Source organism: Chrysoperla carnea, chromosome 1 (genome assembly GCF_905475395.1).
Source record: "Chrysoperla carnea chromosome 1, inChrCarn1.1, whole genome shotgun sequence".
In the NCBI taxonomy this organism is placed as follows: Eukaryota; Metazoa; Arthropoda; class Insecta; order Neuroptera; family Chrysopidae; genus Chrysoperla; species Chrysoperla carnea.
The window spans coordinates 48,393,614-48,419,246 of NC_058337.1; the positions used below are offsets into that span (position 1 = coordinate 48,393,614).

Genomic DNA, 25,633 nt, shown 5'->3' on the forward strand with positions numbered 1-25,633 from the left:
ACTAATGATATTATATGTAGAGTAGTAATAAATGTAATATGGTTATCCTAGAGAAAAAGACGCTTTCTTCTTTTTTATCTTCCATATAAAGGTGAAAATATTATATACATATCACTTACTAACATTATTAAGGAGATGACATGAATTTGAAAAAGTGTTAACCGTCTGAACCGTTTTCTATTAGGTTTGCACGAAGGTTAATAACGGGATAGTTCCTAACAAAGTCAGCCATAGCTGCATACTTCCCTCTTCCTTTCATTTTCCCTATCTCTTTTAATGGCATGTTCTGTACAATATTTATATTGTTTAAAAAAAGAATGTTTAATTGAATTGAATTGAACTGAAATAAAGTTATATTGTCTTACATCCAGCTGGGTGAAATCTTCGTACAATGTGTAAAGAACTTATTTTTTGGGATTATAAATCATCATAGACATTATTGATTGCAGGAAAGGGAAATTTTTGTCTGATCCCGTGGTTCAAATTCGTTGCTTGATAACATACAGATTGGAAGCCATATAAAAACTTTTATTTTACTTTTATAAGCATATTTCTCGAAATTATCTGGTTTCCTGTCCAAGTGTAGGGAATAGTCTTGTATTAGAACCAACTATGAACATCATCAGCCATCGCGCATCGGACCGGTTTTTTTTCATTAAAATGCATGTCAACTCCTATACTATTTAATGCAAAGTCAGTCAGTTCTGTAGGGAAAAGAATGTATAAGTGGTGTTAAAAACTAATGCTCAAGTGTGTAAAACACTTTGTGAAATTGTTACTTGAATTATTATTATATGATGAAACACAATGTTGTAACTATAATTAAATGGTCTTTGTTAAAAATGTCATAATATTGTTGTGATATGTTCAGTGGTGGATTCTGGCTTGATGCCGCCCTAGGCTCGGTTTGATATGCCGTCTTTTCGGCCACCATTTATTTGGTTTTCGAAATTTTTTTGAAATTTTCGAATATTTTGCCGCCCCTAAGATTGTGCCGCCCTAGGCCCGAGCTTCACGGGCTTAAGTCTAAATCCAGCACTGGATATGTCTGAGTCGTCATATCATACAAATATATGACAAAGAAAATCAATATAATTAAAAATTTACAGCAAAGGTCGAGCTCAAATTGGAACGCAGCTTACTGATGTCATAGACGAAGAATATATATGATGAAGAAAATCAATATATAATTAAAAATTTATTAACGTGACGCAGTTTTATATAGATGGAGGTCAATGTTTAACGAAAGTTTATATTTCGTAGGTCCTGTATAATAATTTTTTATGACTTTTGTCTACATTGTAACAAATGTTTTGTGGATATCACCATGTCAGTATCGGTGTGAACGCCATACTGTGTACTGTTTTGAGGGAATAGTAGTAATAATCAATAATTAAGGCGGATGAGTCAATATAGTATGGACGTCAGATCCATACTGGTTGGCAATATCCACAATACTTCTGGTGGATAGGCTTATTCAATACTGTAATATTACTTATGATAACATAGATGATATATTTATCTTTCTCTACACCATCTTATGGTGTACATAAAACTGCGTTCCATTCTGTCACCAGTTCCATTCTCTCTCAATTTATACTCGCCCAGATATTTTAATTTATTTCTATAACGGAAAGCCGCTGAATTATAGCTCTATCATGGAATTTTAAAAATACTAAGAAAACACACTTTATGAGGGCATTTTAGTTACATATACTATGATGCATAATGCTTGGGTAGTTCTATAAACTAGATTTAATTATTTTAAAATACTCAGGATCCTGTCAAACTATAGGTATATGGTGATACTATCCTGGATTTTGAAAGGTTTATATTAAAATATTAAAATTTGTAAGTGTTTATCATACTGAAACGGCTGAACGGATTGGGACGAAATTTAAAATCTGATTTACATATAAAACACTTTATTTATTTCTGGACCCAATTCTGAAGTCTCTATGAACAGACAGACGATCAGTTTCAGACTTTCAGTTTCCTACCGCTTCATTTCTTTTGAAAGGCCATAAATCTAAAACTTTATTTAAATATTTTGACGGTTTCACTTAACATGAGCTAGAAGACGTTGTATTCTTGATAATAGAATCAATTTTGCAACAAGAATATTTTAAAAATGTCGCGCCGTAATCTTATATTATTTCTTAGTTTGTAGAAAGCCCGACATATGAACAAGCAATTGTTCATAAAATAAATATACATGGTGAAAAAAGAAAGCTTTTTTAAGTTGACATATGCTTGAAAATCATCTGGGCGCACATCTGTCTTAGACATTAAACTTGGCTTTGGTTTCCAAGCTGAATGAAAAGCTTACTTTAATTCATAACTGGTAATCGATAGATGAACACATTAAATTAAAAAGTTGTTATTGAGTAAAAAAGTAATACTTTTTGTTTGAAACATTTTTCCGCAAATTATACACCTTAGGCAAAGACAGACTGAAAAGTTTTACTCAAATTTGAATTTTCGTATCATTGTTTCTGCGAAATCTAGGCACTTTTCGAAAAAAATTTACAATAAATCAATAAAAGTAGTTTTTTTTTTAAAGACCATTTTTGTTCAAATTGAATGAACAAACGCACAGAAACCTCGATTTTTGCTATCAGTTACTGTCTAAACTAGTAGTTCTCTGCTTATCAGTTATCAGAGCTTTGGTGGTTTATAGGTTTTTTTTAAAAACTATATTTCATTAATGAATATTGCGACTTGACTTGTATAAATATCATACACTTAGTCTATCAAAAATATTAAGTACTTAATCTCAGTATTTTCACTATAAATATTTAGTTGCTTGATATGTAAATAATGCAATAGGAATATCACAAATTTTTAGACTTAATACATCGTCATGTTGGTCAATTAGCAGATAAATATAACTTTCATATTTTAAAATTTTTATGATTTTTAAAGTGTATGAATTGCGTATTGTTTCTCTGAAAACACGAAAACAATTAAAAAATATAAGAAATAAAGTCTTTTTATTTGGTATAGAAGTTCTGGAAAATTAATTTGAATATACGATATTGCTTTCCAGACATACACTTCTCTAAATTTATTAATAACCCATAATAATATTTTACCCATGTTCATACCTATAAATGGTTTTCTAGTTCATAATGCATGATTAATTTATACAAACGATTGATTTATATGCTGTGTGTACAAATAGGCAGGTGGGAACATTTTATGTAATTAATTGATTAAAATTATAATTATAATAAACTGTATAAAAAGTATTATAATTTAAATTATTGAATTATTTTATACTTTTTAGTTCGTTTAAAAAACGTTGTATATATATACAGTATATATACAATATATAAGGTAAGCAATTTTGATAATGAAAAAATGGAAAAGATAATGAATAAAATAAATAATTTCAATAAAGCGAATCGAGAACTGAAAAGAATGCTTGAAAGAATGCATACAAATGACATCGAAAGTTGAAAGGAAATTATATTTTGCAATTGGAGAAAAGACTAAACGCTTTGAAATAAAAAATTTGAAATACTTACCCATGGATTTTTTGGAATGAAGGTTTGTGGTAATGTTAAGGTTTAATAAACCAAAATCGATCTGAAACAGAAGATACATACTTAGTGATGGATGTCAATAATGTAATTTTAAATACTTCTAATAATAAACAACTAAGTATAAAGTGTTCCATATTTATTTATTGCCTACAGAGTAACTTTTATTTATTAAATTATTAAAGTTATCCATATAACTAGCATCATGACAACATAATTTGTTAAAATTGTTCATACGTGAATTAACTAGTTAACATTTTGTGTAATTACTGTAATTAAATAATATTTAGATGATATAGGTGTATACTTATAATTATCGATTGAAATTATGATATTTTAATATTAATATATATCAATCCTATATGCAAAATATGATGCATGAATTTAAATCTAATTGTCTAATTAAATACGAAAAATAGTGGCTTGGAAAATTGTTAACGATTTATCATATCCAATGTCTTTAACAGAAAAATCTAAATATTCCTAAAAAAAGTAGTTTTCACATTATAGTAAAAATACAGTATCTACCTCTGAAAAGCAAGAAACTTTTATTATTACTAAAAATAGAACCGAATCCAAAAAACGAAGAAATAATTTTGAAATGAATACTTCCATTAATATTTTCTTTGCGAATAATTACGTTTAATAATTAAGTGTCGACGCCAACCATATCCTTCGCTGAGAATCAACAACAAATCAACGGTGTTGACTTCAAAACGTATGTGCAACAAAAATTAAGAAATTAAAAATTTTTATTCACTACAGTCGTTAAGACTAAAATCACTAAAACGGACACAATAAAACCTTTTTACAAAATTAAAACTTAAAAAATGCAAATAATTTAGAAGTGCGTATCTTCAAAACGTAATTTTTCACAAAGAAAATATTGAAAGCTTGCTTACAAGGAAAGAAATTATTTCAAAATTATTTCTTACTGTTTGTGCATTTTAAGTTTTTATTGTGTCCTTTTTAATGATTTTAGTACGTATTAAAAAAATTTTTAGCATTCTTAAATTTTTTAAACTTCCATTAATTTATTTCTGACTAGCTTTTGTTCAAATTTTGTTGGTTGATTTTATGTTATCTTGTATTTATTTAATTATATTTTATCAGAATTCGACCGTTTTCTGTTTGTACATAACTACACTATCTATACATAAGTACACTATTATTATAGTAAACGAATCTTTTTTTTTCGACAAAATTGTTTGCTGGGTGTAATGACTTGCGGTTTTTTGCTTTCGCTTTAGAAAATTATCCTAAAAAAAGTCTTTATGGTTTACAGCGGAATTTTTTGGTTTTAACCCCCGCGCCGTTGGGGTGAAGAGTGTTTATATCATTAAGTAAATCAGATAAATTTTAAAAGATTTTAAAAAGGCCAAAACGCTCAAGTAACTAAAATTTAAGATATATTTATGTATAAAGTCCTTTATGCAACTCCCCCTACCTTTCGGGTGTCTGAAAGACTCCCAAAATGAAATAGACCACTTTTTCTAAGCAAAGACTTTTAATGAATTATAAAGGGGTTTTTGGGGTAGCTGTTCTCGAATTTTTGGTCAAAATGTTAAATTTATAAAGCTTGCTAAAAAATGGTCTGTAAGGCCCCCGAAAGGGAGGGAGAGTTGCATAAAGGAGTTTATTAATAAAAATATCTTAAATTTCGGGTTACTTTAGCATTTTGACCTTTTTAAAATCTTTTTATAGTGATCTGATTTCCTTTACGATATAAACCTCCTTATTATTATTACAGGTGAGCTTAGCACTTAAACTATCTAAGAATATAATTTTAAGATTCTTGGAAAATTTTTCTAAATATTTTGTATGTCGTAATTTACGTCTGTACTAACTTTATATACATTTTATTAAGAAGAAAATGCGTTAAACTACAAAATATTAATAATTTTATGCATCCACAAATGAGGACAAATATTATGATGCTAACATAAAATTATTATTCTTATAAATAACATTTATATGTGTCAAGAAGTAAACGATAAGGGAGATAAACGATAAATATAATTATTAAATATATTTTAACAATTTACTAAATAAATTTAATAATATTTTATATCATAAGCGTATGCGAGCTTTCGAGTTGAGGGGCTGGAGCATATTTTTGAGATAATCAATCAGTTATAATAATCGACAATCGCTTAAAGATACTATTTAGCCATTTCATAAATACGTTATGATAATTAGTACTCAATAACAATATTTTTTAAAATAAACTTAATAATTATTTGTATATCGAGACATATTATGAGTTTTTGTCTTGAGAGTCGGAGCAAGTTTTTGAAATATTGAGTCTTATTTCAAACGTGTAAAGATATTATTTACCTATTACATCCATGCGATATGATAAATCAGTACCCAAAAAAGTTATAGACCGGGGACATAATTAACTAATTTTCCCGGTTTATTTATTGAAACGTATACAGAGCACCTAATATCAGAAATATAATGTGTAGGTTTTTTTCATAAGTAGGTTTTCATGCTACTACATCTAATTTACGATCGGAAATGAGCTGCATAAAAAGGGCTGAGGAAAAAATTAAGCCACTATGACCATCCGTTGACTTTTAGTTTTATTAAACTTGCAAAAAATATCTATATACCCGTATGTCTCACAAACATGTAAAATGATAAAGATTCAGTACAAAAACCAGTGTTTAAAAGTTAAATTTATGTATATAGGATGGTGAATAACTAGTATTGCTTTGTAAAGATTTTAAACTATATGTTAGTCTCAGGATTATCTATACATATAAAATGTTTTATCCTGAATGACTGTCTGACGGATCAACGCACAGCCTACACCACTGACCGTACAGACCTGAAACTTGGAGGGTGTGTTCTTTGTATGACGTAAGCATGCTTTTTTAGAAAGGATTTTCTGAAAGTTTACTCCTAATGAGCTGTAAAACAGGGGCAAAGTTTGTATGGGACAACATGATTCCTTTGTTCAATTAACTTCAAATTTTACATCAACATTCTTTAACAGAATTCATGCAAGACGTGTTTCGTAATTTAGACGCTTTTGATTTAAATTATAGGCTATAACGTAGTAGTCTTTGTTTTTTAAATTGAATTTACAACGAAGCGGGTGGAAAGCTGCTAGTATACGAATGTATGTAATAACAAAAGTGCATAAAAATAATAAAATTACTAATTTTTTCTAAAAGGTTACATTTAATTCTACCAAATTCCAATATTCATCAAATTCTTTCAACATTTTTTTGTTATTAAACCTTTCTTGATTCTCTTCTGGCTTAAAAGATAGCCATACTGGCCTCGGGTGGAGGGACAGAGTTGTGACAGAGTTTCTATAGTAATAACACACTAATGTATGAATATAATTTTATGGATGGACATGCAAGTCTATGGTTTGTATTTATGGTTAACATTGAAACATGGCTTTTATTTTTAACATTCGAGCTAAAAAGAGGGGTGTTATAAGTTTGACCGCTATCTGTGTGTGTCTGTCTGTCTGTGCCATTCAAATGCGACTTTAGAATTTCGTACCCCAAAATTTACTTATTTGTTGTTATTCAAAAGTTTTCAAATTTGAAATTTACAATACAAATTACATAAAAACAATTGAAAAATAGTCATATTTTTCATAAAAGCATGTGAAATTATAAAAGAGCAGCGCTGCGATCGATTTAGTTGTCTCCTTCACCTACTTTGCATACAATGACAACAAAAATTCCGTTTTTACGATCAATATTTCTAAGCATTACACTCTTAAGATTAAATTTAATATTTGTATCTTCTATTACTCTTTTTGGAGGGTATACAAATTTAATATACCCGTACAAAGCAGGATATGAAACGATTTTTTGTATTTTTACAATTATATATTCATAAATAAAGTGCAGCAGTCGCATTTCGAAAACTCTCAAAGGAATTGAATAATTATATAACGAAGGAAAAGTTATTTACAATTATACGCATAAAGTTAATTATGTACCACTCTATAGATTGTTTTTTACGACTATATGATATATGTTAATATCTGTACACGCCTAGTATATACATGTAAAGTGGAAAATGTTAAACTTCCATGTTCATTGTATTTTTTTCTTAAATTTGAATAAATATTTAGATTCTTTGCAATCGTATACTTAAATCACTAAAATTAGAAACGCAGACATGTTGCATTATACAATGCGTGGGAAAGCTAAAACATTGAATATCAGGTGAACTAAAACTGTTTAAAAAGAAGAATATAATTTCCCCCCTAAGACTTTAAACCGATTTTAAATTTAAAAACAATTTACTTTACAGTTTTCTTTTTATGAATTTTAAGTAAAAATTAAAAATCATATTATAATTGAAATGTAAATGTTTATAGATCCTGAAAATAAGTGGTGGAAGTATTTTTTTGCAATATATATATACAATGCTTTTATTTGCACTCCCATCATATTTATGAAATTGACGAATTAATAGATGTAGTCCAATAAAATGAAGATTTAAACTACTATCAAAACGGAAGCCCGTATTTTTGAATACAAATTCGTTTTGACATAAATTGGAAGTATACATAGTTAAAAAATATTGAATTATATTTAGGGAGTATTCAAAAATGCAGGCTTCCGTTTTGATGGTAGTTTAAGGTAGTACCAGCATGAAATCACTTTTCGACAGATTTGGCCGAATTTTTTTTCTCGGGTTTATAATAACTTTATTTATGAATTCCTAAAATTTCATAATTTTTGACCGTTTAGATCGCGAGATATTTAAAGACAAAGTTCGCGATTTTGAGGGTCATGTCCCATTTAAAGCATGTAAAATGTCCGGTCTCTCCAACTATTTTTTATGATATTATTATATATTGAAGAAAAAGTAGAAAAAAATGTTTATACAATAAAATTCTAAAAAAAAAATTTAGAAATTAATTTTCACTTTCGAGATATTAATTTTGACGTAAATTGATCGAAATTGGGACGTTGGCACAATTATTTCCCATTTTAAACGGTCAAAATTTCTGAAACTTTGGGAATTAGTAGTAAGCATTATTAAATTCTTAAATTTAATTTTTCGTTAAATTCTGTCGAAAAAAAAATTGTACCATTGCTTTAACATAGAAACTGCAAATACCATGCTGGTTTAGCTTATCTTTAAATGCATTTCAGCCCTTTCCATGGCAGTATTAGAAAAGTACAGTTAATGTTATGATATTAAGTTAACCAAATGTACAAAGTTTATATTTTCAAAAATTTTTTTAAACAAAAATGCTATTAGTTGATTTTACAATAAATTTATGCTGATAAACAAACGTTAAAAAGTACCATAATACAAAATACTAAGCCCCGTACTCTTTTTTGCCTCAATACTAGCCTTACGATCACCGCTTAACAGAGGAGATGACCTCCCACTTAACTTCTTAGAGGTGGTTGATCAAAAATGAATAAGTGGCCAAATTGAGGTAGATGATTGGAAATTTTTACGTGATTTGAATTAATGATCAGGAAGTATCAACTTCTCAGCAGTGACATCGTACCTAGCAAATTAATGATTTGATCGAGAGTGTTCTTAGCTATGACTCAAGAAAATCAATTATTTAATTTGCAGAGAGTCCCAGGCGAGATTTTCTTAGCAATAGAAAACACGAGATCAATTTATGAGTGGTATTGAATAATGAGATATTGCATACGCAATAGTGAGAAATGAGATCAATGTTTGAGCTTTTTACTTTTTAAACTTTCCCTTTTGTATAGTAATGTAGACCAAAACAAGGCTAATTTGATTGTCTTTATCTTACACACTTAAGCTTGCATTTTGCTCTTTGTCTTATACATAGTTGCTTCTTTTGTAATTAACTGCTTCTGTCTAGAATACTTGATGTTGTACTTTGATCTAGCTCTTTCACATATAGAAGACCAAACAACACTTGTAAGACCAAGACCAATCAGTAAAAAAAAGATTTTAAAGCCATTTCACTAAAGTTGTTAAACAAAGATAGTCAAATGCAGTCTTGGTTTTGGCCTTGGTCTCCTTCATCACTACTTTTGTATCGGGGACTTCAATTTAATATTATACATTTCAGTTTTAGAAACAAACACTAATAGTGCTATCGGTAGCACACACCTACATAGATTGGTTGAGTATGCTTAAATAAGTAATCAATTGTATTGATTTCTTTAGGACAAATATGCGCATATGGAAGTAAATTTTTTTATAATATATTTACATTTCACCTAAACATTTACTCTAAAAAATTATATATATATATATAAATTAAAACATATATCATTTTATCAACACCATTTCATTCTTTCGTTTCACAGTGTCACAGGAACATCATTATCATCATCATCATCATTGTCATGATTATCATCATACATACATACGTACCAACACAACAATGACAAAAAAATATGGAAATATATGATATGGAGTGAGATGATATAATAATGATAATATGATACTTAAATATATAAATCATTTGATATTCTTATACCAGAAATTTAATTTCTTAATGTCACATCATGATGTATAAAATTAAAAATTAAATGTAACAAATTCTTTTTCAAAAAAAAAAATAAATTTTAACAACATAAAAAAAATGCTTACTACTAAATAGTATCGTGAGGATGTTATATGTTAAGCACATGAAAATATTATTTAAAATCTATCCAATCGTTCATCCATCAAATATTTTATTATATTAGAGATTTTAAAAGGTTATATGTACAGACGGATTCTGTAATGCATGTTTCTATGTTCAAAAAATATTAAATATTAATAATTTTTACTTACAAAAATAATATTCTTTTTATAACAAGAGAAATTTTTAAAATTTTACTCTGGTAGCCCACACTTAAAGAATAAAAGCTTTACAAATCAGGATAGGATAGGATAGGGTAGGATATTACTCATAGAAAGTTTTATTTAAAAAAAATATGTATTACGCCAGTCAAGGTTTCAGTAGAAATTTTATTCATTTTGACTACGTCTGAATAGATGGGGGGTTATAGGCTGCACATTTTAAAATAATTTTCGTAATTTTCTGGAAACGCGACATGAAACAAAGTTGTGTTTTTTAAATGGAACACTCTGTTTATTATTTCATTTTCCGGTTCAACAATCAAAATGAAGGTGTTTTTTAAAGGTTTGACGCACTTTAACTACATGGCTTTCGAAATATTTTGTAGTATCTGAAATTATAGTAGCAAATTTAACGTATAATTTCTCAAAGGTCATATCAGTTTTTCAAATCAAATTTAAGTTAGAGTCTACTTATAGATTGGGATTATTTGTCACAACTGTTTAGTTTAGCTAAAATCAAGTAGATATCTATAATCTTCTGTATGGTATTCAACCCTGTATACGATTTGGAAATAACAAGAAAACCGACGATTTACAGTTTAACAACAACAACGAAACAACGAAGATTTTGAAATTTCCAGGGAAAAATTGTTAAAAATGGTGGCGGTGATGGTGATGAAAACATGTTGGAGATGGAAACCCTAATTAAAAAAAGTATTGCGTTTTTGTTGCAAATGATACATTTGCCATTTAGAGTGCATTTGCGATATAGTTTTTCCTGTTATATCTCTAGCAGTAGTAAAAGTCCCATGTGTGTATTTTCGGTGATGTCACGATCCTAGAAATTCTGAACTCTTTATTCTAGTCGTAACTAAGTAAATTAGGGGATGTGCCAGCCATTTAGCCGAACATGCAGTAAAATTATTATACCTAGAAGGAAATGACCCCTCTCAAAATTTGTATTAAATGATTACGCATGCATTATCTGAAGAGAAAAACGACTCTTATCATTAGCCCATTAGGATATGGTTTTGACAGAACCATTATTTTTATTCAGCCATTAGAATTACGTAAATTCAACCAATCCAATATGGCTTCCATATATTGGAAACTACATTAAGAAAACGGTAGGATGGTATTTTAAGAAGATAATATTGACGTAATCACCCTAGATTATGACTGTCACTTCATGTTTAGCTGACTGTCACTTGTACGCTGGAGGGTTGTGCGGAGCAAACAATTTAATAAGTTTTAGGCCACTAAAACTTATTCTTCATCGAAAATATCCACATGTGATATATCTTACTAACAAATCGAAAGGATCTCCTTTTCGTATTAAACACAAAACATAAAACAGGAAAAAATATGTTGCAAATGTGGTAACATCCTACACCTAAAATGTCATTGGCCGGCGTACTATTTATTTACAAGCTCCTTTACGTAAATGTACTTGACTCCATTCACTGAAAAAATTGAAATTATCTTCTATGAATGTTAAAGGTTGAAGCAAGGATACAAATTATCACTAAAAAAACTTTCTTTCTTTACTAAGAAGACATCGCTGTCTTATGCAATGCTATCAATAATATTATATTAAAAATAATATTGATTGTCACGTGTGTTGACGTTATTTAGTGAGAGATAAATAATAAATACTTCCATATTATTATTATTCTTTTAAAGCTCTTCAATGTCTCTAAATAATCTGTTTACTTACTTATATGAATCAATAAAATATATACGCTTGAAATAAAATATAGCATTCATACTTACAGGCTGGCAAAAATGGTACACATTTAAGATTTCTACAATTTAATAATTTTCTCTTTAAAAACCCGTTAAATTTACATGAATGCAATATTATACATGCTCATTTTAAAAGTAAATAAGCGAGTTTGAAGATGCGCTGCTAGTCAACTCGAAATATAGTCAGGGTAATACGAAATTCGAGATAATTTATCGTGTTTAGAAAAATAAAATTTGTATTTTAATGTAGAAGTAATATTTTACTAAATGTGCACGATTGTAGCTTCTAAATATGTTCATATCACGAATACGAAAATTTACATGAACTGTGTGCCTCAGCCTTTGAAATTGAGGAGCTGATAAATGTAATTATCAGCGGAAAGGTGGTAAAACACATATGTGGTACCACAATGGGCTCTATAGCCTAAGTGTGTCCTTCGTGGACAGTTAATATAACCTAACCTAACCCGTGTGCTTGGAAAAATATTGATATTTTTTACCCTTTACAAATAGTCTTGAATTTCCAATTGCTTCGGCAATTATTCGTGTTTAATGAAAAAGCGTGGCTTAGTATTTAGTAACCAAGCCAAGCATACTTATTTACCCTTAAAATGAACCTTAAAATAGCTTAAATTTACCTGCAAAAATGTTGTGCTTTAAACGAAACAAAAAATGTCGTGTTTTATTTTTTCTAAATGTATATTCACTTCAGATTCTGAAAGTATAAGCCAAAGATATTTGTTTCGTTTATTTCTATTTTTATTCGACTACAAAGGATGGGTTTTTTACTATCTCGTACTATTTAAACGGTAAGTGAAGTTTTTATTTTGAGATCTCGCAAATAAGGAAGGAGTATGTAGTTCAATTTTTTCACGACTACACACAAAAATCTAGGATTAAGTGTGAAGCAGTCTATCTATGTTTGTTGATAAGTTCCGTGCCCCTTAAAGACTTTTAAAAATGTCAATGTAAGTGCTATCGTAGGAATTTGTCTCAACAGTGGCATTGCCATAGGCTAGGTTTAAGAAAACAAAAATATGGCGGCCATTTTGAGTGAGAAAGATGCTAAGTAAAAACACATTGAGCAAATAATATTGTATTTGATATCAAATGAAAGGCCTTGAAGAGTAAATTCTAGTTATATACAACATTTTTTATTAAAAAAAAATGGCGCCTACGATGCGACATAAAATGGACATACAAAAATTCAAGATAGTTCATCTGTTAATAATAGTTTTAAATTGAAGTTATTTTCGGGGTACTTTAAAGAAGATGCTTAAGGACAAGGTTATCTTGCAGTGATAGGGCAAGGTTATCTTAAGAGTAAGGTTTTTTTTTTATATAATAAAATATAAAAATTTCGAAAAATTTAATTCTTCTGAGACATTTTTTAACTTTTATTTGATTAAATTAATTTCTTAAATGTTTATTTGTTTTCAACATCGCATATTCTAAGACATTTGACATGTCAAGAGAAATATAGTGATATCGCAAAAAATTAAATCCAACGAATTATATGGATGGCCTAAGGAAATACAGAAAATACAAAAATTGCTTTTAGTATTCGGATAAAAAGATAATATAACTTATTTTTATTCACCACGAAAACAAGATAATTCGTTTTCAGAACGAGACGTTTTCAGAATTTCACGTAAAATTACTAAAATTAATTAATTGTGGTTAGTAATTCCCATTTTAAATGTGGGTGCGAGTTTTGCGCCACCCTGTAAACCATGCTGTACTGTGCTCTATTGAACATACTTCTGTATTATTTATTATCGAGTATTTTGTTGTGAACGTATTTGTGAAAAAATAACAATAAGAGGTTTGTTTATTATTTACTTGTAGATATTTTATCATAATCATAATCATATCCTTTTTATATTATGAATATGAAAAAAAGTTCATGGAAGCTCACTTAGGAATGAGTGGAGATCAAAATTAGGCAGCCGGATATTAAATATTGGCACTTACTCTTTTTAAATTTTTAATCTTAACTAAAAAAAAAAATTTTCAATCCATCTTAAGTGTTACAATGACGAAGGGACTTATACCTTAAATTAATTGTCAAAGTATACCAGGTGTCATTCTAAAAGTATACCTCTTTTACTATGCTTTATAAAATCACCTAATTAGTCCATTTTCGGTTGTCTGTTCGTCTGTCTGCCAACACAATAACTCAAAAACAAAAAAGATATCAAGCTGAAATTTTAACGGCGTACTCAGGACGTAAAAAGTGAGGTCAAGTTCGTAAATGAGCAACATAGGTCAATTGGGTCTCGACCTATGAGTCCGTAGTACCCTTCTTGTAAACCGAAAATAGAAAAAAAGTTTAAGTGTAAAAAATCTTCCTTATCAAAAAATAAACAACTTTTGTTTGAAACATTATTTCGTAAACATCACTGTTTACCCGTGAGGGCGCAAATTAGGCTTTTTCCAGTACTATCCAAATATTTAACTGCATTTCTTTATACATGTTTTTTTTTTTCAGAACTTGGAAAACAAATGGTTGTATATACAAACTTTCGTCTAACCTATACGATATATTTTAGCTGTTTATGAAAATCTGGCTATAAAATAAAGGATTGGTATTCACCAAATTTTTTAATCCTTTGCCAGAGTTTCCACCATATTTATTTTATACAACATACCTAGAGCTAAAAGCGCCACATTCATCAGGAACAAATAATTTGAAAATAAATTTTCATCAGAAACTTAAATAATGACAACATACAGTACAAATACAAATATACAATTGTTAGTTTAAAAGCTTGTAAAAAATATGCAACAAAGCGTATTATTTTTTTGCATTTTAACTTTTTTTTTGAATTATTAAAAAATATGAGTTGAATTTACATGTGTATATAAAATAATACAGATAGAATTAGTAGTTGTCAAAGGCTTTTTTATTTCGATGCAATTTTTTCTAAATTTGAAAATAAAAATACTTTTTAATAATTTTTGGAAAAAAAAAACGTGTTGGCTGGGATGTGTTACGTTGGCACCAGTTTGATGTGGAAGCCAAGAAAAAATTCGCCAAAATAACACGACAAGAAAATGAAATACATCATATTCCTAAAGTTTCGAAATTTTGAATTGAAAAAAATTCACAATGGAAGAAAAATACTGATTATATGGCATAAAATGATCCAAATTTTTTCTTGTTAATTTTGATTAAAAATAATAAATTTTTTATAATTCTTTCTAAAGGATCAGCTTTTATTGTACTAAAAATTACATGACTATTTGTAAAAATTAGATGCGCTCAATTTAAAATATCGAAGAATGATTCGGAGTGGCTCAAGCTTTGATAAAAAGTCATGTATGAGTAATTCATAGAAATAATTATTTTCTACTTCTTATATAAATTTTTTATTTAGCCCTAAAAAAAGTATGTATATCAAATATGGTGGAAGCGACGGGAAAATTAGATCATGCTTACCATAAAAATGCATTGTCAAACGACTTAGGGTTGTTAAAGTTGGTATATTTTATGTTAGATCTTACAAATAAAGAGAATAAATAATATTACATATGTAGTATACATGCATTATTATTTATTCTCTTTGTTTGTAAGGTCCAATATAAAATAAACCAACTCTATTTGTATTCTTCTCACCAAACCCTTTCATATGATACCATACCATGAGAGTGCATAACAAATAACTAGTCCGTCAAATTGTATGATCCACCAGATTGTGGTTAGAATGACTTCACTATTCTAACCAAGCATCGTCATCCAAACTTATCATGTATTAACTGCTTTAAATTCAGTTTTGCAAGATTTAAGCCGAACAAACATTCATACATACATACATACATACATACATACAAACATTGCAAGTTAAATATGAGCTTCACATTTTACATTATGTAAAAAACTAGCAAAGTCTCGATGGAGCTGCTTGTTTATGTCTAAAAAGTAATGAAATCTAGACAAAGTCGTGCCAAGTCTAAGGTTCCTTACTGCGACTTATTCATTATTATAGTTAATGTTGTGTGATTTGGCCGTGGACGTTGACGTGGTCTCAGATTGGTGCAATAGTGTCAAGGACCACCTGGTTTTGTACCCTTGTGTACCCTTCAACGACCAAGTCACACAACATTAACTATAATAATGAAGAAATCGCAGTAAAGAACCTTAGACTTGGCACGAATTTGTCTAAATTTCATTATTTTTTAGAGATAAACAAGCAGCTCCATCGAGATTTGGCTAGTTTTTTACAGAATGTTTTTGGTGGGATATATTATATAATTTTGTCTATGGGAACAAGAGCTATTCAGTTTCAGTTAACATATTCTGGATGAGGCGTTGTTTTTGCAGAATCAAAAGGACATAATTAGCTGCTTGCTCGTCTAAAGAAATCAATAAAATTCGAGCTCTAGAAGTAAAGTTGAGATATAAAAAACTAAGTAGGTGCAAATGAATTTTTTAAATTCTTATATGTATTTGTATAAGTAAACCTAAGGTTGTGTTTTTCTAAGATGTGTGCAAAAATAACAGCTTGCTATTATTTAAATAAAAGTTATTCTTTTTCTCACCAGTTTGTTCTTCACAAAAAAAAGCGAAAAATTCATAAAACTCAAAACTTGTACCGTTGTTTTTTCAACAGATTTTTTTTTCATTCCTAATAAACTGTTTATTTTTATTAGAGTCAATATTTTTGCATTAGTCATAAAAGTATTTATTGAAAAAAGTGTCATGAACAGATATAAATGTTTTAGTTTGTATAAATAAAAATGTTGAAGCATATTATTATTTAAAAATTTGACGCGAGAACGCCACGGAACCTCTATATACGATTATAATATAATGTTTAGTATAGAAAATGTTTTTTGCAGTTACATTATCATTCTTACAACAAAAGAAGTAGAGATAAAAAAAAACTTCATATAACAAGAATTTTCTGTACCTAAAAAAAAATTTTCGGCAACCTTTGTTCAAGAAATTAAAAAAAAGAAGCTTTTCTGGAGCGAAATTGAGCTACCTCGCTACTTTTGTAACACCCAGTATATATTGACATTTACAAGAAACATCATGCTGATATTATGTATCCACTTTAATCGAAATATTTTTCAATATTTATTAAATTCTTTAAAAGCATGCAAAAGCACAAAGCTGGTGACTTGGGTAGTAACAATACGACAAAGTGAATTTCGAATAAAAGTTCTCATGCATTTTAGTTTCTGAAAATATAAATAATTTATATTGAGACACAGTTCCGGTATTATTTAAATGCACCTTTAAAAATTCGTGTAATCCTTAAGGTAATACTATCGGTAATAGACCGATTACATTCAGAATTTAATGAAACTTGGCATACTTGTCCATTATTATATCATAATTAACCAGTTAAATTTTTAGGGGCCTTCAGAGAACTGAAAAAAAGATTTTTTAAAGATATTTTAACATGGATCATCTTAACATTGAACGTCACAAAACTGGACGTTCAAATTTTCAGTTCTCTGAAGGCCCCTAAAAATTTAACTGGTTAATTATGATATAATAATGGACAAATATGCCAAGTTTCATTAAATTCTGAATGCAAAGTCTATTACCGATAGTCTAACTTAATTAACAAGTTTTATCTGCCCGAAAATTATTATACTCTTTCACGAGAACTTTCGGAATTAAAATAAATTGAATTTTTTTGCTATACTCACTGATAGAAAGATAATTAAATAACAAATAAAAAAATTATTTGGGGTAATTTTTCAAAAAAAGAAGGTGTCAGTTGTCCCCGGCACCATGAAAATTTCAACAATTTTTAATATGTCCTGTTTTATCGAGTATCCGACAAAATTATTTAATAAAAATGATCTAATTATTAATGGCAAAGGTTCTAAATTAGAGAAAATGAAAAACAAACACTTTTTCATTTTCTGTCTCTATTTTAAATGAAGTTAAAAATAATGATTTTGATAAATTAACATAACTTCAAACTATATTTATTAGATTATTAAATGTTATTTTGTATTTTCATTAGTCTACATAGATTCTAGTAAAGTATTTATTTTAATTGTGTTGATGCCACTTTGACATATATCTGTGATGTATAATTTATTTTATTATTAATCAATAATCTAAATAAATAATTAAACGACATAAATCAATAAATATGAATAACAAATTAATTATATATTTATTTCATTAAAAATAATTTGAGAAAAAAAAATGTTTCTCACAATATATTGACCGTTTCATATATTGAGATGTAGAATAAATTACATCGGGTGTCCCATTTTAAATAATCCAGAACAATCCGGCTACTTTTGACTAAAATTTCTGTACTTCAGATTTATAACCATAATTAACTGAAAGCTCTCTGTTTCTTCTGCCTGTCGAAGAATTAAGTAAAAAGAAACATCACTTTGAATTATATTAAATATTAATTTTTCGATATTCGTTCTTGTTGAGGACTTTTTGTGTCTACTGCAAGTGAAAATATAATAAAATTTCGGACGAAATGTTATTTTTTGGAAAACATTTTTCCCATTTAATATTTGGTTCTATCACCAAAAAAAGATATATTTAAGGGAAAACTTTCTTTAAATATAGTTTAGTTAATTACTTTAAGTAAACAGTGTTACTCACTTCTATTTCTTAATTCTCTCACAAACTCTAAATGATACAAAGTATCTGACACCTGTAGCTCCGAAGGAGAGCGTTTAAGGACATATTAATGCCCATCGAAATATTTATTTCGATATCTCGTATTACCTTTTTGATTATTAGCCATTTAATAGTTCTTATATACCATGTATAACTGCTATTTTTGTACTTAATAACATCTACAGACATATTTGCCATTATAATAATATTCTATTATGCACAGCTGGTTTTATAATAAGGTGGCTTTAAATACTTTGTTTTAAATGTTTTTTTTTTTTTTTTGAATAATCATGTTTTTTAAATATACAGGGCAGATGAAAAAATAAACAGGGTCATTATATTTCTCAATTTTGATAATTTTTTCTTTTTTAAATATAAAAATGATACTGAAGTTTCAACAAAGAATGTCATATATAAGTACAAATTTTGATAAATTTATTTATAAATTATAATTATTATATGTCTATCGGTACAAATCTTGTATTTGACAAGTAAAAATAAACAATTGCCTGAGTTAATTTTCTAAATACCCTGCATAGACAGTATTGATAATCAGTGTTTACATTTCTTTTAATAAAAGTAAAAGTTCAATAAACCAACCCATTTATGGCGGTCTTTCGGCCACTATTTGCTATTGCTTTCGAAAATTTCTATAAATTAAGAATTTTTTTAAATCGTTTTTTCGAAGTTTCTTAAAGTACTTACTAGTTTGAAGCCATCTATAAATTTTCAACTCTCTATCTTTTATAGTTTTGGACTAATGGGCACCAAATTTTTGCCCTAAAAATAATGATATTTATAAATAAATTTTCAAGCTTTTATTTACAAAAAGTTGTTTTTTATGGTTTACAAGATGGGTCCTATGGTGCGAAGACCCAATTGACCTACGTTGCTTATTTACGAACTAAGGCTCACTTTTAACGACTGCTCCTAGAGCAGTGAAAATCCAGTGACAAGATATTATGTTGAAAAAGAAGAGAAATATGGCGATACCATTGTAAAACCTTTTACAAAACGTACGGATATAAACATTATTTAAGTGCAAAAATAATAGTTTTTAAAAGGCACGCATTTTATTGTAATAAATTGATGATTTAAGTAATCTAAAAATACGCTTTTGTTACTAGCTGAACAAAAAGGTAGAAAGTAATTTATTTAAATTCAATAAAATCATTTTATCGTAAAAAAGGGTGGGGTGCTAAATTTGAATGATTGTAAATATTTTATAGACAGATATTGATAAAAGAAAATTTATTATAAAATATATTAAAAAGCACCCCATGCTTTTTTACGATAAAATAATTTTTTTGGTTTAAAAAAAACTTCTTTTCTCCCTTTTAGTTCAGCTGGCTACAAAAGCGTGTTTTTCAGTTTTTTTAAGACTATTATTTATTTTGTGTTTTTTAGTTTTTTATAACAAATATTATTTATTATTAAAAAATTGAGTATTAATATGGTGGGAGCGCAAATAATTGTATATATTTTCAGATATGAAAATTGTTAATTCTGAAAATCCTGATGCGCATAATCAAATAAACTTATTAAATTATTGTATTGTCATCGGTCCTTGATAAGTGTGCCAAATTTCGATTTAATCCGACGTTTATGTTAAAAGATAGATTATCATTAATCCTGAAGCAATCTTATATAATTATTTCAAAAGTTTGAGGCACCCACATCCATGCGTATTACAGGTAACCGAATCGTGATTGTTGGAGTTTTATGTTAAAATAATTTTAACAAAATTTTTTTAATATAGTTGAATGAGACTTAGATAAGCGAGAAAACTATAATGAGAGTAATTGTCAGGTGCCGTTACTTAAACCCTCATTAACCTCTAGAAGTGAGAAACATGAACTTTTGTAAGAGGAGCTTTTCTTACAATATAGGAATGTGAAGCTAGTTTTTCATCTTGAAATTTCGTCAGCATTATGATTACCAAACCAAATATGATTATGTGCAAATTTTCATAAAAACTTTTTGAAGGGCTAACTTCTTACAACTTAAAACGATTATGATCAATATTTAATAATTTAATTTTTGCTTAAATTTTAATTTAAAAAAAGTCATCATTAAATATCAGACATAATGAATTGATAACAAAAACTGATAAAATAACATAATAATATGTATGTTGTATTTATTGAATATTATATAAAATAGGTAGGATGTAGTACCTAGAGTCATTTGCACCTTGAATCTTTTAAAATATCTCAATAGATATTGTCTTTTTCTGGGTAGCATTTGTATTACGAGAATGCAGATAGGATGAAGATTGATTGTCAGTGTGGTTTTAGTTTCGAACAAAATAAAAATATAGTTTTTTTTTTTTTTATCTTTTTGCAAAAAAGGGAAAGAATTGTTGGTTTGTACGGAACGTAAATCATCATTTGTGAGTATGTTGTTGTACCATACTTCAGTTTTAAATTTAACGTTAAATTTTGAGAAGCTACAGTTTCTGCAAACACGCAAAGTGATGTACCTTGAATTTCACAACATAATATATCATAGATACATCCTAAGATTAATGCCCTCAATATTACAGATGTTATTTTATGTTTTATGGGTCTTCAGGTATAAATATGCGAAGTATAAGTGGGAAAAATATCAGTTGAAGCTATTCTGGAACGTTTAAAGTAGCAGTTGCTTGTAAGATAAACGTGTACAGGTTTTTCAATGTTATATTTTTTATGATGGTGACTCGTTAGAAGGAACTGTAATGATAACGCGTTGAAGGGAGCGCCTATAGGTAAAATCGGTGGAGGTCATTCTAGGTAATTTAGGGTTTGACCCACGGTATGTAAGATGTTGTACCATGGTTCCGACGCATTATGCGTCATGGCTCACACTTTTTCATCGTCAATTTTTATACCATGTATATGAAATATATCAAGGTATATTAAGTTTAGTCCCAAGTTTGTAACTCTTGAAACTATTGATGCTACCAACAAAATTTTGGTACAGGTGTTCATAAAATCACCTAATTAGGCCGTTTTCAGTTGTCTGTCTGTCAACACGATAACTCAAAATCGAAAAGAGATTCAAGTTGAAATTTTTATAGCATGCTTAGGACGTAAAAGTGAGGTCCAGTAAAAAGTAAGGTTCGTAAATGAGCAACATAGGTCAATTGCGTCTTGGGTCCGTGGGACCCTTCTTGTAAGCCGTCAGAGATAGAACAAGTGTTTAAATGTAAAAAAATGTTCCTTATAAAAAAATAATCAACTTTTGTTTGAAACATTTTTTTCGTAAACATCATACCACCCGTCGCGTCAGGGCGAAAATTAGGTGCAATTTTTTTAGTATGTATTATATGGGAAAATCAGTTACATGTGTGTGGCTATCATAAAGTTCGATTAACTCAGTCAATTCTTTGTTTTCACTTGTTTAATATATAAAATCTCATAACATTAATAATTTTGTGGAAAAAAGTGCTATTAATAGAGACAACTTCCATTATGATTGTTTTAAACTGCTTTAAAAATACATAATTGTAAATTTTGATTCTAATTACTACACCTTCCCCTATGTTGTATTTATTCAATAATATAGATAGATATATAATAATAATGCTTGAATGAAAAATATTATTATGATGGAAAATAAACACATTAGTTGATAAAACAAATATTATTACCTACAATAGAAATATAATACGTCATACATTATAAAATACATAAATGTATGATGTATGTAATATGTTTTACACAAATACTACACTTACTCATCTATATCTATCTATATTAGTTATTATTAGTTGACTATACCTAAAATGTAAATTTTATATGAATAGTCGATTAATTATTTTTACCAATAATTATATGAAATCATTAGCTGTTATCCACCCACTTCACTAGACAATTTTAACTTTCTTCCAAAATTAATGCAGAGAATAATTGATTATATAAAAATATTCATTAAAAACATATTTTAGTCTCTACCCTTGATTCAATGTATATACGAACCACAGAATCTTTTCTCTCTTACGCTTCTAAAATTCTTTGACTCAATCCACTCCTTATGTCTCATTATCTCCTCTTAATACATAAGGAGAAGGTTATTTCTTTTTGATCTTATGCAAGATCAATGAGATCCATGATTACCATTTTGCATGTATTAGAGCAACCTCATACAAGGTTTTCGGCCTGACTTCAGCCCTTAACCTTGAAGCCAGCTTGGTTCTCTATAGAGTATAATTAATATACAGTTTTATCTACTTTTAAACGCCTTTAAGTATTGATTACCTCCATACCAAATTTTATCAAAGTCGGATCTGGAATTTATTCGTAAAAGGCAAGTAGACAAACAGTCCATTTATTAAAGTCAATCCACAACTTTGATCCCATAACGTGACTTAATTCTTAACGAGGCTATCAGCAAAAAACTTTGCCTTTAGCTACATATCAATTATACGTTATAAAACCTTTTCATCAAACTCACCCTATTTCACCCCTTTTACGATTTTCAGCAAACAAAATAGCTCCAGGATGTTCATTCCCGAGGCTCAAGGTATCCGTATGTCAAATTTTATCAAAACCGAAGTAGACAGACATCGAGAGAAACAAAATTTTCACATTTATGATATTAGTAACGATTGAATTATTTAGTGCAATAAAGTTGGTACACATAGTATAGTAATAACACTAAACAAATCAAAAGATAGGATTAAATTTATTAGCGTAAAAATTTAACCTTATGAAAAATTTTCTTTATAGAAATAATTTGTTAGCTAGAATAATATCTTTGTCAAAAATTACAGTAACGATTCAGGTTTGGCACCCTTTTCTAAGTCAGAAACATAGCAAATATAAAATTTAAACCTGTAATTATTTTCAATTCTAAATTTTATTTAAGTTTAGCATTACTTCAATAGCAATTTCGGGTTTTGATTTGATATTTTAGCATTTTTGTTTAAAACTTACGATTAACTATTGTGACTATTTTGCCTAGAGGAAGAAATTACAATCATCAAACTATACTTGTAAATATAATTATACAGGCTACCTTTAAAACTTTTTTCCAAACTTTAAACTGGGAACTTTACAGCTTAAAAAACGCACACTTATAATTAGAAAGCTAAAACGTTACTATGACGTCATAGCTTGTACATAAGATATACAAGTACTATCAATGTAAAATTATGTTTCCAAAACCTTTAATTAATTATAATAAAACTTACAAACGTAAAAACACGTTTTATATCAATAATTATTCAAAGGAAGTTTTATCGTGAACTTTATTTAATGGATCAGCATATTAAATTAATTACAGTAATTAATTCATAAATTATGTTGGAAGAATGATTGGTTAATTTAAGCATCAATAAATAGTTATTTCAAATATGAGATTAAAAAAGTATTGTGTCAATGAGAAGCAAATTTTAATTCTGATTTAAATCGACAATCAATTGTGGTACCACAAAATTCTGTAATGACTGAACAAAAGTTAAATATTAAATATTCATTTTAAAGGTATGCAAGAAAATCTTTAATGGTCACCCAGGATAGCTGGTGGAAGGTAGTCACGGAAGACGAAGTTCCAGGATTAATTGGATTTAGATGATTTAAGAAGGCTGCAGATGATTAGCTATGGGGGCTAGTTCTAATTCGTTTCCTCCATTCGTTCCTTATGGTAGTTAGTACGAAAATATGCTTTCTTGAAAGCAAAATGAAGTATTTTGAATGCAATACCTAAACAAAACTACTGATCTACCATCGAATAACTAAGTATATCAAGATAATAAGATTGAGTGAAAGTTCATTTTGTTAAATTATAAAAATATTTTGCTAATAATTAAAATTTCTTTTCTGTTGAATTAAAATTGATAACTTGTATATAATGAAAATAATTCTAAATTTTATAAAGTAACTTATCTTCAAAGCTCAAAAATGTTGAGATTTTCTTCTGTTTGACAATTGATTTGTGACGTCAATGGTGTATTTTGTCAACAAAAACAATTTATGTTTAGTAGGTTATATAAGTAACGTAAATAATAAATAGACAACAATTTTCTGGTAGTTTTTTGCTCTTATTTTTACACAAAGGAACCACACATCATTATTAAAGTAAACTCAATTATACAGATAGTACAAACAATAAAATTAATACAATAGAATGTCACGAAAATCATAATCAGAATACAGTACTTATATAATATGAAATGATGTTGAAATGTGTAAGGTGTTCTTAACATACATTCTCACAATTAGTTTATTAAACAGGTATTATTCAGCTTTTAATGCAAATTTAAATAATACCAGGCATTACTAGTACCAACATCGGAGACTACTCGAGAACCAGTCTTTTGAATATTGTTTTATCGTTGCCAATAGACACATTAAACTGGTGTATGTCTCGTGTCTGATCTAAAAGCTCAGTGTGATTTAAGAAAAAATTGACCGAAAAACATGTCAGTAATAGTCTCCCATTTTTGAACACAAGGGCTAAAAACTTGACAACCCAACCAACTCCACTATAGTCGACAATCACAACCCAAACAATTCATAATTACAACAATACTCTGTGGCTATTATAAAATTTTCGGTCTATATATTCCGGGTTTATTTTTTCTTTCGATTACTATCTCAATGTGGTATATTTAGTGTAAGTAGAAAAAGATTTTCCGCAAATCAGAATAAATTTACACTTAAAACATTAAAAGTTTGTTCTTTTTAGCTTGTATCTCTAAGTCAAAATAAACGCAAAAGTTAAACCATTCTAAGTAATTTTATAGCTATAACAGTTGGTATAGTTGGTAAAACACGTGCATTTTTTGTGATACAGAGTGTACACTAAGTGTAAATAGAAAAAGGTAGTCACTCATCCATATCATACTTTCGTTCAAAGTTTTTATAATTCAATGTACAAAATACATAGGTATATATTAAAAGGTATTCTCAACATTTTAGTAATTCTATGATTCTAGAAGTTCTTTAACATTTAGTAAATACTTTTCAAA

General features: G+C 28.3%; 1 protein-coding gene across 1 annotated transcript in view; it reads right to left on the reverse strand.

The window, feature by feature from the left end:
• Positions 1 to 25,633, reverse strand: part of LOC123305307 (short neuropeptide F-like) — a 105,168-nt gene that overhangs the window by 33,861 nt on the left and 45,674 nt on the right. The window contains exon 2 of the mRNA XM_044886993.1: positions 3,531 to 3,591. Coding sequence (XP_044742928.1) covers positions 3,531 to 3,534 — 4 coding nt within the window. The 5' untranslated portion in view covers positions 3,535 to 3,591. The remainder of the gene's footprint in view (positions 1 to 3,530; positions 3,592 to 25,633) is intronic.